The sequence below is a fragment of the Gossypium hirsutum genome, chromosome D01 (assembly GCF_007990345.1).
Source record: "Gossypium hirsutum isolate 1008001.06 chromosome D01, Gossypium_hirsutum_v2.1, whole genome shotgun sequence".
NCBI lineage: Eukaryota > Viridiplantae > Streptophyta > Magnoliopsida > Malvales > Malvaceae > Gossypium > Gossypium hirsutum.
This window is the reverse complement of record NC_053437.1, coordinates 64,811,117-64,825,350: the sequence shown is the minus strand read 5'-3', so window position 1 is coordinate 64,825,350 and position 14,234 is coordinate 64,811,117. Positions and strand designations below refer to the sequence as shown.

The 14,234-nt window shown below is 31.1% G+C and overlaps 2 protein-coding genes across 2 annotated transcripts; one reads left to right on the top strand and one right to left on the bottom strand.

The window, feature by feature from the left end:
• Positions 1–950: 950 nt before the first annotated feature.
• On the top strand, positions 951–3,923 carry LOC107891553 (dnaJ homolog subfamily B member 13). Its single transcript, XM_016816393.2, has 3 exons — positions 951–1,255; positions 1,352–1,767; positions 3,304–3,923. Exons 1-3 carry the CDS (start codon positions 1,091–1,093, stop codon positions 3,743–3,745), a joined length of 1,023 nt encoding a protein of 340 aa, XP_016671882.1. The 5' UTR covers positions 951–1,090; the 3' UTR covers positions 3,746–3,923.
• A 4,180-nt stretch (positions 3,924–8,103) lies between these two features.
• On the bottom strand, positions 8,104–10,130 carry LOC107891554 (probable 2-oxoglutarate-dependent dioxygenase At5g05600). Its single transcript, XM_016816394.2, has 3 exons — positions 9,330–10,130; positions 8,541–8,871; positions 8,104–8,456 (listed from the first exon to the last, which is right to left on the bottom strand). Exons 1-3 carry the CDS (start codon positions 9,821–9,823, stop codon positions 8,208–8,210), a joined length of 1,074 nt encoding a protein of 357 aa, XP_016671883.1. The 5' UTR covers positions 9,824–10,130; the 3' UTR covers positions 8,104–8,207.
• Between the last annotated feature and the right edge of the window lie 4,104 nt (positions 10,131–14,234).

The following is a 14,234-nucleotide window of genomic DNA, read 5'->3' as shown; positions in this document are numbered from 1 at the left end:
TTATCTCTCAGCTCATTTCTTTCCTTCCTCTTCTATTGAATCTTTCACAGTTTTCGATACTAACTTACATAATATAAAATGAAATTGGCAAACAAAGTGACCACAGCATGCTTAGCTTCACTTTTTTCACAAAATTCCTTTGCTACACAGGGAAGCAACGAACCTTTAAATCTATCAGAAAACTAAAAATCTATTCAACTTAACTTTCAATATGTGGCATTCTAATATTCAGAGCTAAGAGGAAAAGTTTAAAGTTATTTCGAATATCAAATTAAAAAAACGATAGATTACATCTAAGATTATTAAATTATTAATAAATTTACGATTTGGTTACAAAATTTTAAAAAGTTACGATATGCTTATTGAACCATTCAAAAGTTTTCATTTAAGTTAATGAGATGTTAAAATTTCTGCCTTCTATTTCCGCACCACCTACACCAATCGAAAGCACCCATTCCCTCCTTTTCTACGGTTCTTTTTTTTTTCATGAAACAACTTTGAACGTCATGAATTTATGAACCAAAATTTAAACAACTTTTTTTTTCGATATTTGATATTGACTGTCAAATTAACTTGGAGCTAAGGTATGTTCTTCTACTTGTCGATGGGCACTGATCCATTGTAATGATCACTGAATCATCGCTTAAAGCTAGCTAATTAAACTTTTTTTAAAAACTTATCAGTTTAGTTTAGTGACTTAAATGAAAATTTTCGAATAATCAAATGACCATTTTGTAATTTTTTGAAGTTGGGTGACCAAAACTTAATTTTACTAATAGTTTGGTGACCTTTGGTGTAACTGAAATTAAAAGCAGGAGTACTAAATTTCAAAAGTCTAAAGACTACAGGGACCGGAGACAGTATTAGGCCATAAAAATATAAAAAAAAGTTTGGGCCTAAGCCCGTTAATTTAACCCATAACTCTCCTTGGTATATAATGAACTCAGCCTAACTCGACCGATTCAGCAATTTTATCTTTGGTCGAAGACTCAGATCGGAGCTGAAAAAGTTTGTAGTATTAAGAAAAAATTGGAAAAAAAAGAACAAAATCCCCAAGCAGAAGCAGCCAAAAACGGGGGCAAATTGAAGAATGGGCGTTGATTATTACAAGATTCTTCAGGTCGACCGCAATGCAAAAGATGAAGATTTGAAGAAAGCGTATCGTAAACTAGCCATGAAGTGGCATCCTGATAAGAACCCTAACAACAAGAAAGATGCTGAAGCGAAATTTAAGCAAATCTCTGAAGCTTATGATGTAATTTTTTTTGTTATTTTGTCCTTTTTTTATTAAAATTTAATATGTTCTTTTTAAAAACAAAAATGCATGCTCCTCTTTTCCGATTAATTTTAGGTTCTGAGTGATCCCCAAAAACGGGCGGTTTATGATCAATACGGAGAAGAAGGATTAAAAGGCCAGATGCCGCCTCCAGGTGCGGGAGGTTTTGGAGGCGGTGACAGTGGTGGTCCAACGACGTTCCGGTTCAATACTCGCAACCCTGACGATATTTTCTCGGAGTTTTTTGGGTTTTCGAGTCCGTTTGGGATGGGTGATATGGGTGGGCCACGTGCAGGGGCGTCTGGGTTCCCTAGGGGAATGTTTGGTGAAGATATATTCGGCTCGTTTAGGGGTGGTGCTGGTGAGGGTTCTACCACTATGCCTCGAAAAGGTGCCCCTATTGATCGGCCATTGCCTTGTAGCTTGGAAGATTTGTATAAAGGGACTACCAAGAAGATGAAGATTTCTAGGGATGTTATCGATGGTAGCGGGTAATTTTTTTTATTTTCATAGCTTTTTGTTTTCTTATTACTATTATCATTATTATTTTGCTAAGCTAATTAATTGGTAATGCTTAGTTTTTTCTGCCTTCATTTTACTATGTGGAATTCTGGATAGTAAAGTTTCAGCTGGATTCATGTGTTGATCTAATTTCAGTTTTGAAATACAACTTGTTAGTGTAGATCTTAATGGTTTTTAGGCATAAGAGAAGGAATTAACAGTTTCAGCATATGATTATATTCTAAGTTTGTCTTTTTGCTGAAGATGATGCTATTTTATTGGATAATAGGGTTCTAAATTGCTTATGGTTTAAAATGATTGGTTGTTTCGTACGTGATGACATATTTGCATGACAGTTTTGAACTGAAAATACTGTGATTATTGAGATTTTATGGTCTTAAGTTTACATTGACTATATGAATTCCTTCCTTTCTGATTTGAGGTATTAATGTTCAAGATGATTTAGATTTCATCACCACAAGGTATACTCATTCTTTGTATTCAATTGTCTTCCTTATTTAGCAAAATGATTTTGTTTTTTAATCCTCTTTCTCCTTTTTGTAATGGTTTTGGTTTACATTTCAATCCTCTCTCTCCTTACGAGCAGTTATTTGAATGACATTAGTGATATAGGAACTTTGCTATTTTATTTTCTGTTTTGATGTTACGATCATTTCCTGCTATTTTGATGCTCTCTCCTAGATGAAGGGTTTTAGTGTTACCCTTTCTTCTCTGTCAGTAGGATTAGATTGATAATGAAGCTTCTTTGTATATGATTGTGATCAACTTTGAAGATTTCTTGATGTTTACTGAAGATTCTATTTTTTAAGTTATATTGTTTGTGTTCATTTTATTTGTTTATGCAAAAAAAAATTGAGCTTAACCGTTCCCTTTTTAAAGTGGCACTGTTTATATTAAGTAGTCAAATTATGGTCTATGATCAATCATATTGTGCAGCAGTGTTATCGAGGGCGGAAGGTGCCTTCCAGGCACTAGCACCCTTATATTGCCTCAGGCGCAAAAAAGATAGCCTGAGTTAAGTAAATCGCAATATGTATATGTGTGAGTTTTGCAAGTCTGTTCTTGTATATAATATATAAAGCTTAATATATAACAGTAAACTCTAAAGTGTGATCTAGTTTATCTACAAAACATGCAAATTTTTTTATTGGTCAATATTCATGATTTCCTTATGGTCATCATTTGTTGTTGAATTCTCAAATATTGAGAAGTATAGAGCTTTCTAGTACTAGACAAGGTGTATCAAATGAAAACAGTGAAAAGCAAAAGAAATTAAAGCATGCCCAGGCACACAAGGTGTGTGCCTGATCAAATGGGCCTCACCTGGAAGGGGCTAAGGTGTTTTTTCTGTATAAGGTGCAAGGCACAGGCATGCCTAGGTGCATGCCTCAACAACACTGATGTGCAGTGTGGCCCCGCAAAGAAACTCCGTATTTGTAGGTTTAGGAAATGTTTAATAGTTTACATCATCCTTAACATTTTGATTTTTGTTTTTCCCGGGACAGGAGACCTACTACAGTGGAAGAAATTCTTACCATTGATATTAAGCCGGGGTGGAAAAAAGGCACAAAAATAACTTTTCCAGAGAAGGGAAATGAGCAACGAGGGGTTATTCCCTCCGACCTTGTCTTCATCATTGATGAGAAGCCTCACAGTGTGTTCAAGAGAGACGGCAATGATCTTATCGTAACTCAGAAGATATCTCTGGTGGAAGCTCTAACTGGTTATACAGCACAGCTGACAACACTCGACGGACGGAATCTGACTGTCCCTATCAACAATATCATCAGTCCAACCTATGAAGAAGTTGTAAAAGGGGAAGGAATGCCTATTCCTAAAGATCCTTCAAAGAAAGGAAATTTGAGAATCAAATTCAACATCAAGTTCCCTACCAAGCTTACAGCAGAGCAGAAAACCGGTATTAAGCGGTTAATTGCATCTCCCTAAGAATTGGTGGTACCCCTTGTTTGCTAATTGCTACAATCAGCCAACTTGTGTAAGTTAACATTTTTCCTTTTCTTTTATGTTTCTGTTTTATATGTTTTATTTTTTTTCTTGGAAATGAGATTCAAGTGTTGCTGAACTGGGATGGGCTGAATAACAATTACCTAGGGGAGTTCATGAATTACTTTCTATATATTTTTCATTTTCTCTGCTGGGTTCTTAATGTTGCAGAAATTAGCCAGGTTCTTAAAGTTAAGGTCATTATTTTGTTTAATACTCACTTAGCAAAACTATATTTTGTTTGACTAACCCATCGTCATCGTCATCATCATCAAGTAACTAATGATGGTAATAACATTTTGGGTTAATTTGATCATTCTTCTAATAGCATTTGTATTGTATCAATCTAAGTTTTTTTTAGCTGTAAATTTTGTTATTGAATGTTATTTAGTGGAATATAGTTAGAACATGTTGATCAAATTTTAAATATTTATTTTCTATTGCGTGGGTAACTTGGATATGGTGGGTTAAAAAATGGAGTATCAGGTTTATTTATTTTGGGTGAATTACCCAAAAATGCTGATTTTTAACTATAAATACTGGATTAGGCTGGTTTTTGCAAATTTACCGGATTTGGTTGATTTTGAGAAAACGCGTCCAGCTGGATGCGTTTTCTGTGGATATGGTAGGAAAACGCTTCCAATTGAACGCGCTTTTAGCTTTGGCCAAATGGTTAAATGTTAGTGTTTTTATTCTTGAGTTTCGGGTGTAATTGTAACTATCTAACCTTCTGATCAAAGAACTAATATGTTAAAAAAATTGAGTAGGATAACATTGCCGTCTAGTACATAACTTGATGAAAGATGAAGTAGGAGGAATCGAAATAGTGATTCAAGGATAACATTCAACTATTTTACCATGTCAAAGATGAAAGTGTGTCTAGCTGCACCTATTTTTTCAAAATTGATTTAATTTTTTTTCAAAATTGATTTAATCCGGTAAATTTTGGTAAAATCGACCGAATTTGGTATCTATGGTTAAAAATTAATATTTTTGGGTAATGCACCCTTTATTTTAACGTCATATTCAAGTTGTGTCTTTACTTCACGTATTTTAATTAATTGATTAAATATGTTATTTGAGTTATATTGAAGGTCGAAGTTCATTCGAAATATGAAAGTTTGAACCAAAAAAATATAGGTTAGGCTTTGAGCAGATTTTTAAGCCTGGGTTTAATATTTTATATATTTTTACTTGATATTTGAGTTTGTAATGTGGATTCCGTATAAGATTTTGGAAATTATTTTGAAGGATTTAAATGCCTTGAGTCAAGATTCAAATTTGGAGGGTAAAAACTAAGAATGAGAATGATAAAGTTAGAGTAGGAGGACTAAATTGGTAACTTACAATATACTATATAGGGACTAATAGCAAAATTTGTAGAAAGAGGAGGGGAGACAGCATTAAGAAAGCTTAAAAAAAACGTGGTACGATAGTGATATGACAACCAGTCAAATAAACATAAAGGATTTGAAATTAAAAAAAGAGTTGCTCTGCTGCAGATCTGATAGAGAATTCAATCACGAGGCAATTTATGTTGAGGAAAAGCAACTTGCCTTTAGGATACCTACTTTTTATTTTATTTTTTAAAAAATATAATTATATTCTAAATTATGATACTCATTTTAAATTTTTCTTTGAACTTTTAAATGTTTTAATTACGTTTTTAAATTGTTGAGGTTATATCTTCCGTTACTATAATCATTAAATGATTACATAGCATAATTTAAAGTGAATTTTTGAAGAAAATTGATACAGTAAAAATCTTGTTTCTGAAATTTTTACAAAAGTTTTAGCTGTTCACTTTCTCTCATTTAAAATTTTCATTTTAAACAATGTTATATGAGATTTTATGGATCATCTAACCATTAAATTAGATATTTTAATAATGGAAGGACTTAATTGATATAATTTTGATAGTTTAGGATGTAATTAGATCTTTTTGAAGCTCAGGGATCAATTTAAAATGATGGTTATAGTTGAAAATATTTGGTGCAATTAACTCTAATTATTAATAAATCATTACAAATTACAATCAAATTGGAAATTGAAGTATATCTCAATTTATACCGGCTATACATAGTAGAGTTTAATCATAATAAATTTCAGATTCCACGTATGATTTACATAAGGCGAAATTCGAATTATACCCGATTCTTACATTGGATCACAACTAAATCTAGAGTCCAAGTGTAGTCAACTTTTAAATTGGGGGTAAAGCTCTCTTATTGTCGTTTCTTTTATCCACAAATCTCGAGCCCAAAATTTTACTTAAAATTGCACTAAGTTTCTTACCATACGAATGCTGATGTTATTATTAGGAAAATTACATCTATCGTCATTAAACTATTAGTAAATTTATATTTTAGTAACTTAACTTTAAAAAGTTACAAAATGGTCATTGAACTATTTGAAAGGTTCCATTTAAGCCATCGAGCTATTGGAATCGCCATTGCATGACTTTCACTTTTATAGTTCAGTTTTTTTCTTTCATGAAATAGTTTTGAATGTCACAAATTTGCGAACCAAAATCCCATAACTTTCTTTTTTGATTTCTAACATTTTTCGTCAAATTAGTTTGGATCTAAAGTATGTTCTACTACTCATCGATGGGTATTGACCTATTATCCTAGTCATTGAATTGTCGCTTGAAGCTCACTAATCAAGTTTTTTTTAAAAACAACAATTTAATAAACCAATGATTTAGTACCCTTATTATTATGGTTATTTGAAAATTTTAAATAATTTAATAATTGTTTTATAATATTTAAAATTAAATAATTAAAACGTAAACTTAATAATTTAATTACATTAGTACCCTTATTATTATGATTATTTGGCTCATCCAATGGAGTTTGTTAGGATGAACGATTACGACTTTCCTTGTGTCCTACACTAAAGGCATATATTATTATATTTATAATTACTGGCCCACTTAAATTCCATGTCCCTATCTACGAAGAAAGCTGAGGCTAAAATCTAGGGGCAATTTGGTCCTATTTTTTTGGTACATAATTGACTTAATTTTTTTATGTTATAATTTATATCCCCAACTTTAACATAGAATGTAAAAAATAATATCCAATTTTTTTTACACAATATCTAGAACAAATAACGTATCTAGAGAGGTTGACGGTTCATTTGGACATTTTAAAAATTTAAAAACTTTAAATTAATAAAGATAAAATTACATTTAACCTCCTTAAAAATAATAAAAATTTGATTTAATCCTTTAAAATTAAAATTTATTTTCGATTCCCTTAAAAAAAATTTCGCACTTCTCTCTTATCTAGAACTACTCATAACTCCTTTCCAATATACTCTAGCAGACTCGAACCCATATCTTTTTTATATTGATAATAATATTTATATCAATTGAATTAATATTAAATCAAATATAATGAGATATCGGTAGTGAAAGAAAGTAAGGTATTGTCGACTAATGATAGTGGGTCATTAACATTGTGTGTCAAATCATTATTGTAAGTAAAGTAAAGTATTCAAACTTACACAAATTTTCAACTTTCAGTAAATTAAGCAACTAAAGCTAGTTTTGTATTTTTATAATAAGTCCACGTGACGGAAACATTAAAATATAAATAAAGAATTTTAATAACCCATGAGGGAAAACGTGAAACTCATTCACATTCATTGTCAACACTCAACAACACCCATCAACTTGTGGGATCATAACCACCGCCAAAATAAATAAAATCAAACAATCAATTTCGTCCAACTTAAAAGAAAATTAAATATATAAATAAATACGATACTTGTTACGCCTTTAATTTATTTGTGGGGATAAAAAAAATTCCACACGCAACTTATCGAAATATTGTCTTGATTTTAACTTGAAATGACATAATTTGTTCAAGAAAGACTCTAGAAGATGTTGATATACGGGAGAAAAAGAAAGCTGAATTCGTATTCATAGGAACAGGAATAATCATGGATTAAAAATCGAAATAGATTTCTTTGGAGTAATAAATCTCTTCAAATTAAAATACTCGTAGAATGACAATCCGACGGGATAACACTATCTCGATTGAAATAATAAACCCAGTTTCCGGACTAGTTCTGAAAATACAAAAACAAATAAATTGCACAATTGAACTACCCTAGATCAAAATAATTTGAAATTCAACGAACCAAAATTAATTTAATCCAAAATCAATCAACCTCAAATCATTTTGTTTCTTATTTATCCTTTAATAGCTTAATATATTTCCTTAAAATGTTGAGACAACTTTAATTTAATGTCTTAAACTAAAAGAGCATTAGAAATGAGAACTTTGGTAATATAACACAAAACCATTTGTGAAACACTTACGTAAAACATCAAATAGTAACACACAGTTATATAATATGATCATACACACACACACATATATATATATATTAGTAGCTATCTATTAGATCCCGAAAATTCAACTTGTGTTTTGCCACGTGGACCGTAGGTCCTAATATAAAGCCTATACTCATCGAACGTCATGGGACTGTATAGCGCTGGTCGGTCCTCACTTACAAGCTCCTTGGCTGGTTCAATGAGTAGATCACTCTGGGGGTTGCAGAAGAAAGCTAGGGAAACTCGATCTTTCACTGAGTTCACAATCACACGGTGTTCAACACTCTTGTAAATCGCATTACTCATCACCTAAAACATAAACAAGATTCAAACCCCATGCTCGATAGTAAATATAGGGATTAAATTATAAAACTTTACAGAAGAAAATGAAACCTGAATCTGGTCTCCAACGTTAACGATGAAAGCATTGGGGACGGGTTTCACAGTGATCCACTTGCCATTTTTACGAACTTGGAGACCAGCAATGTCGTGGTCGGGGAGGAGCAAAGTCATGCCACCGGGATCCGAGTGGGACGAAAGGCCTAGTGTAAGGTCAGGTTGAGGACACTTTGGATAAAAATTGACCCTTAAACAAGCACCGATATCTTCTCCACCAAATGCATTTTGTAGATAATCTTCTTTTAATCCAAGACTAATAGACATGGCCTTGAGAAGCCTTCCACATAGTTTTACAACTTCAGCACCATATTCCGAAATCAAATCCCTGCATCCGAAATTTTAACGGGCTAGTTCAATATTGCTATTGCAGGTTCCATATAATATTATAAAATTACATAATACATATACCTTTTCACTTTTCATCAAAATATAGTCTACTATGCCGAACAACAAAGTTAATGTTTAGGGTGAATTGTTCTTTCTAAACTTTGAAAATGGCCGACAATCACATAAACCTTAATAAAAGGGTCAAAAATAAACATCTCTAAATATTTAGGACGCAGCCATGCAATTATGGTGGTCTGCATATATATATTCTGACCAAAACTGGATTACTTTGCCATTCATCCTAACGTACATAATATTGTATATAGTAACCTTATAGTAAAATCCCATATTGAGGTTTTGGTCTACGGTGGCTGTTGGGAATAAAGTGTCAGTAAAAATTTAATCCAGATTTAATATGATTAATGGTATTCGAGTTAAAAAGGAGTTGTAACTCACCTGCAAGATGAGGGCAGTGAAGGCCACTTGCTTGGATTCCTCAAATGAACAGGCAAATAATGAAGAAAAAAGTAATCACTCCAATCAAGGATAGCACCTTTCTGAACACCCAGCCGACTACCGTACCCTTCGTAGGTTGTCGGCGCGTTGGCGTATTCTTGTTTAACTTCAAGCGGTGAGTTAAAGAACTCACGCCACACCTCGCGCGTACGCTTCATGAGCTCATGGCTAATGCCATGGTTCACCGCTTGGAAGAAACCCCATTCTTTACACGCGCTGGAGATGAGTTTGAGGGTTTCTTCATGCAGGGTACGGTCATGGCTGAACAGGTTTTTAAGATCAACAACGGGAATATCAACGTGTTCTTGGTTCTCAAAACCGGGTCTGTCACTTGGCGGCTTGATATACCGGTCTGGAATAGCTCTTATGCCACTTTCAGACAAAGATTGAACTCGAACCACTGGTTCAGGCCAACTCTGAAGACAATTCATCATCTTATAACATTAATTCCAGGGTTTTCTTTTTCTTTTTCTGCAAATAAAAAAAAAAAAGAAACCGAAGGAAGAGATAAATATATAGATGCGTATATATGTGTATAGGATTAGCTAGTGATGGTGAGCAGAAGAGAGGGAGTGAAGAGGTTTATATAAGGATTGGAACGCATTTTTCGGCGCCGTGATGAAGTTGATTAGCTTATTTTTTGCAATTTGCAACAATGAAAAAAAAGGTAGGGAAGCAAATCAAGGTGCTTAAATTTTCCGAGAAAATATTTTCATTCATGTGGTGAGAAATAACAGAGCAGACGTATAATGGAAATTTATCATATTTTATAGAATTTAAATGGTTGAAATGTTCCGAAAATGTAATCAAAAGTGAAGCTAAGATGTTTTAGGGGCTAAAAATGAATAAATTATTTTTAAAGGGTTAAAGTACAAATTTATCATTATATTAACTTGTGGTATCTTACAAGTTAAAAGGATTATATGAGTAATTTTTCATTTTGAAGGTGAAGGCCACATTATCTGCCCTTCCCTCCCCTGAATAGAACATTCATTTGTAAGTTACTTTTCTAAATAAAAATAAAGAAAAAAAAGTTGTCATCACAAAATCAGATTTTTTTTTGTTTAGAATTAATATCCAAAAAAAATTTAAGCTTAGCATAAGCTTTCCTTAGGTAATGCAAATTAACAAGGAAAATTTGCATCACCACCAGTAGCGGAGATAGAAAATTTTTCTCGAACTACAGAATTAAATTATATATATTTTACGATAGTTTAAATATAATTTTATAATTTTAATAATTTATATTTTTATATTTTTTAAAGACTTAAATTAAATTATTATTATTTTTGAAGAATTAAAATATAATTTATTATTATTAATTTTAAATTTTATAAATTATAAAGTATCTAAATAAAAAAATTTCCATTTCGGACACCTGGGAGCTCCTGGATTCGCCACTCGCGACCACCACCACAAGTAGGAAGACGAGGAACTTTCTTTTCTCTTTTCATTATTTCAATTTACAAACGTGTTGTTTTCGAGGACCGGACAGGAATGTAAAATTCTGATTTTTTTTTTCTTATCGGGCCCACTGGAATTTTTTATTGTGTACGTGGCACTCATAGATACTGCCGGACCATTGCTTCAAAAGCAAATATACAGTTTCTCTTTCTAGATTTTCCCCCACTCGTAAAAAAAACGCATGAAATTTTCGTATATTTTAGAGTTGAATATGGAAAATGTTGTCAGAATAGGGTAAAATATAAATTATTGTAATAGAAAATTATATTAGATTTAATTTTTAAGAAAATGATTTCGCTTAAAACTCAATTTCTTAGATAAAATCTTCTTACAATATAATTTAAAAATACAATGGTATCATACAATTGTATCCTATAAAATATTGAAAGATAAATAAAAACAATAAAGAACACAAAAAATTTAACGACGAGGTTCAATAAAGTATGCCTACATTTTTGGACACTACTAAATATGTTTCACTGTAAAATATACAAATGAAAAATTACAAATAGAAAGAGAGAAAAATTGTCTTGTAAAGAAAATGATAAATTTTGGAATGATTTAAAATTGGAGAAATTATCTCTATTTATAATAGTATAAACACTTCACAACCTTATATTTTTTTTAGATGTGGGATTATGCTATTTCAACAATAAATATATTTATTAAGAAATATAATTATTTTAATATATGTTTATTGTTTTTTAAAATTCAATGAATAGAGGTTTTTTTTTAACAATCTCGTTATAGGTTTTAATCATATTTATTTATTTAAACCATAGCCCCCCAACTCATAAATAGAAGGATAATACGCTTCAGCGCACTTGAACCCACGTCCTCCTACATCGACAACAATGGTCATGCCAATCGAACTAAATACAGTGGCAAAATAAAGGCATTTGGGGGGGGGGAGAGGTCAAGGGCCGTAAAATATTGAAACCAAAAGCTGTGTTTTTCAACTTTTAAATAGATGTAGTCGAAACTCCTTGTATCATTCAGTTTTCAACATTAGTGAATTTCTCCTCCTTTGCCTGTGGTTTTTTCTCAAAAGAATTTCCACGTAAAATCTGTGTGTTTTATTTTTCAATTTCTTATTTCTTTGCAGTCGTTCTATTACTATTATCGACGTCTATTATAACAATTTTATTTTAAAACTTGCCCAGAGAGGAGATTATTGAGGCAAGTGTTTTTCAAGTGGCTATCAAAGTGATAATGGTAGTGGCCATTATGACAAACACTACCGTATACGTTGTTACTTTTTATATGTGAAGTTGACAAATTTTGAAACAAAATTTTTAGGCTTTAAAAGATCCTGATAATGTGAAAGTATGAAGATTTTGTCTATGAAAATCAATCAATTTGAAGCAACTTATCTTGAAGGTTGGATCATATTAGATCAAACAATCAGATCCCTTGAATTGCGAAAAATGAATTAGAATAGCATTTAAGACATATCTCCAATAGTCCAATTTACATTTAACTTTATTATTATATTGTATTTTACGTTAATAAGAGAATTGATTGTAGCAACTCTCAAGACTCGTATATTTGAAAGGCTACTTGTATAAATTTTGTATCAGTATTGAGAATATTTATCTATTCATAATGGAATGTATAAGTTCAAAATCTTTTTATAAGTAAAATTGATATTTTATTATTAAAATATTGATCATTTTTTTTCCAAACAAAAGCCATACCAATGAATTATACTAGCATGTATGAACACAATCTTTGTTCTCTTGCTTGTTTAAACTATACACATATATGAAAAATCTATTAATATTCATTACATGAATGGAAGTGGTTAATAGGTAATTCCACCATATTTTAATTACATCTCTAAAATTATTGATGTTAATGTTATATCAGTAAAATTTTTTATTATCAAAACTGTTAATTTAACTATTAAATGATATGTAAAATTTTATCTGACATTCTCTAAAATGAAAATTTTAAAGAGGAGTTTGAAAACTATAATAAAAGAAAAGAATGAACTATAGTTTTTATAAAAACTTCGAAAACCTCAAATCTAAAATTTTTACAATTTATTTTTTAAATTTTTTATTTTAAATTATGTCATATAAAATCTTTCTCAATATTCACAATTAAATTAACAATTTTAATAACAAAAAAAACCTTATTAACATAACATTAATAGTTTAAAGGTGTTTAATGCAATTAACTCATTATTAATCAGTTATTCTTCTCAATTAAATTAATATTTATTTTAAGAAATTTACATAAATATTAAAGAACGTTATGTCACATCAATAATTTCATCCTGAATTTTAAGATGAAAACGCTATGTGACATTAAACTATTGAAAGAGAGATACAGATAACGTAACGTCATTATTTCATACAATTATTTTCCAAATACAATATTAACTAAAAAAAATATAAATCTCACTTAAAAAATCTTCCTTTGTTCCCTAAACCATTTTTGGTATAGTTGTATGAACAGTTAGCAAACATTTGACTAGACAACAAAAACAAAGGTCAATAGGCATGATTTTGATTGTTTGGGGGATTAAAACTGAACTCGATAAATAAAATTAAGTTCCGTGATGGTTCCAAATCCAAAAAAAGTGTGACACTAAAGTAAAAAAGAGACACTTGAATTATTCAACTTGTTTTTCTTCTCCTGTAAGATTTCAAAAGAAAACACGTTGGCATTGGCAACGCCGGCAAATATCAATCACTTCGTTTGTCCATGAGCTTAGCTCAAATCATCTTATCCAGGTTCATCAAAATGTCTGCGCCCCAATATTTATCCACTGCATTGGATAACTATGCCGACATACAGATGTGTATAGTTTAGTTTCTTACACAACAGGACATGCATTGAGGTAACATTTGATCATTAGTGTCAGATCATTGAAGCCAGTTCTACTGCTGTCAGAACCGACATTTTATGTCATAATGGACCTTGTTATTGGACATATATAATTATTGATCTGCTATATATAATCCCAGCCTTAGATGTATGTCGACTGGTGTAGAATCAATTTAGTTAAAGAGCACATTTATTACGAGTGTTTACTGACTTTTCGTATTTAATATAGACAAGAACTGGTTTGAAACTTGAACGGTCGAAATTAAATAACATATTTTTTTGAGCATATGCAGTCGACATATGCAAAGTGTTTAATTTAAAATGGAATTCTACAAATATAGTATATTTTTTTTAAAAGATAAACTATATTTATGATCACTTTTGTTTACCTTAGGTTATATTTTAGTTACTTATGTTTGAAATGTTACGTTTTTGCCACTTATGTTATCGTGTTGTAACATTTTAGTCACTGAGCTATTAATTGTCGCTAACCATGTAACGGTAAGTTGATGTGGCACGTTAAATTATCATTTCAAACAAAAATTT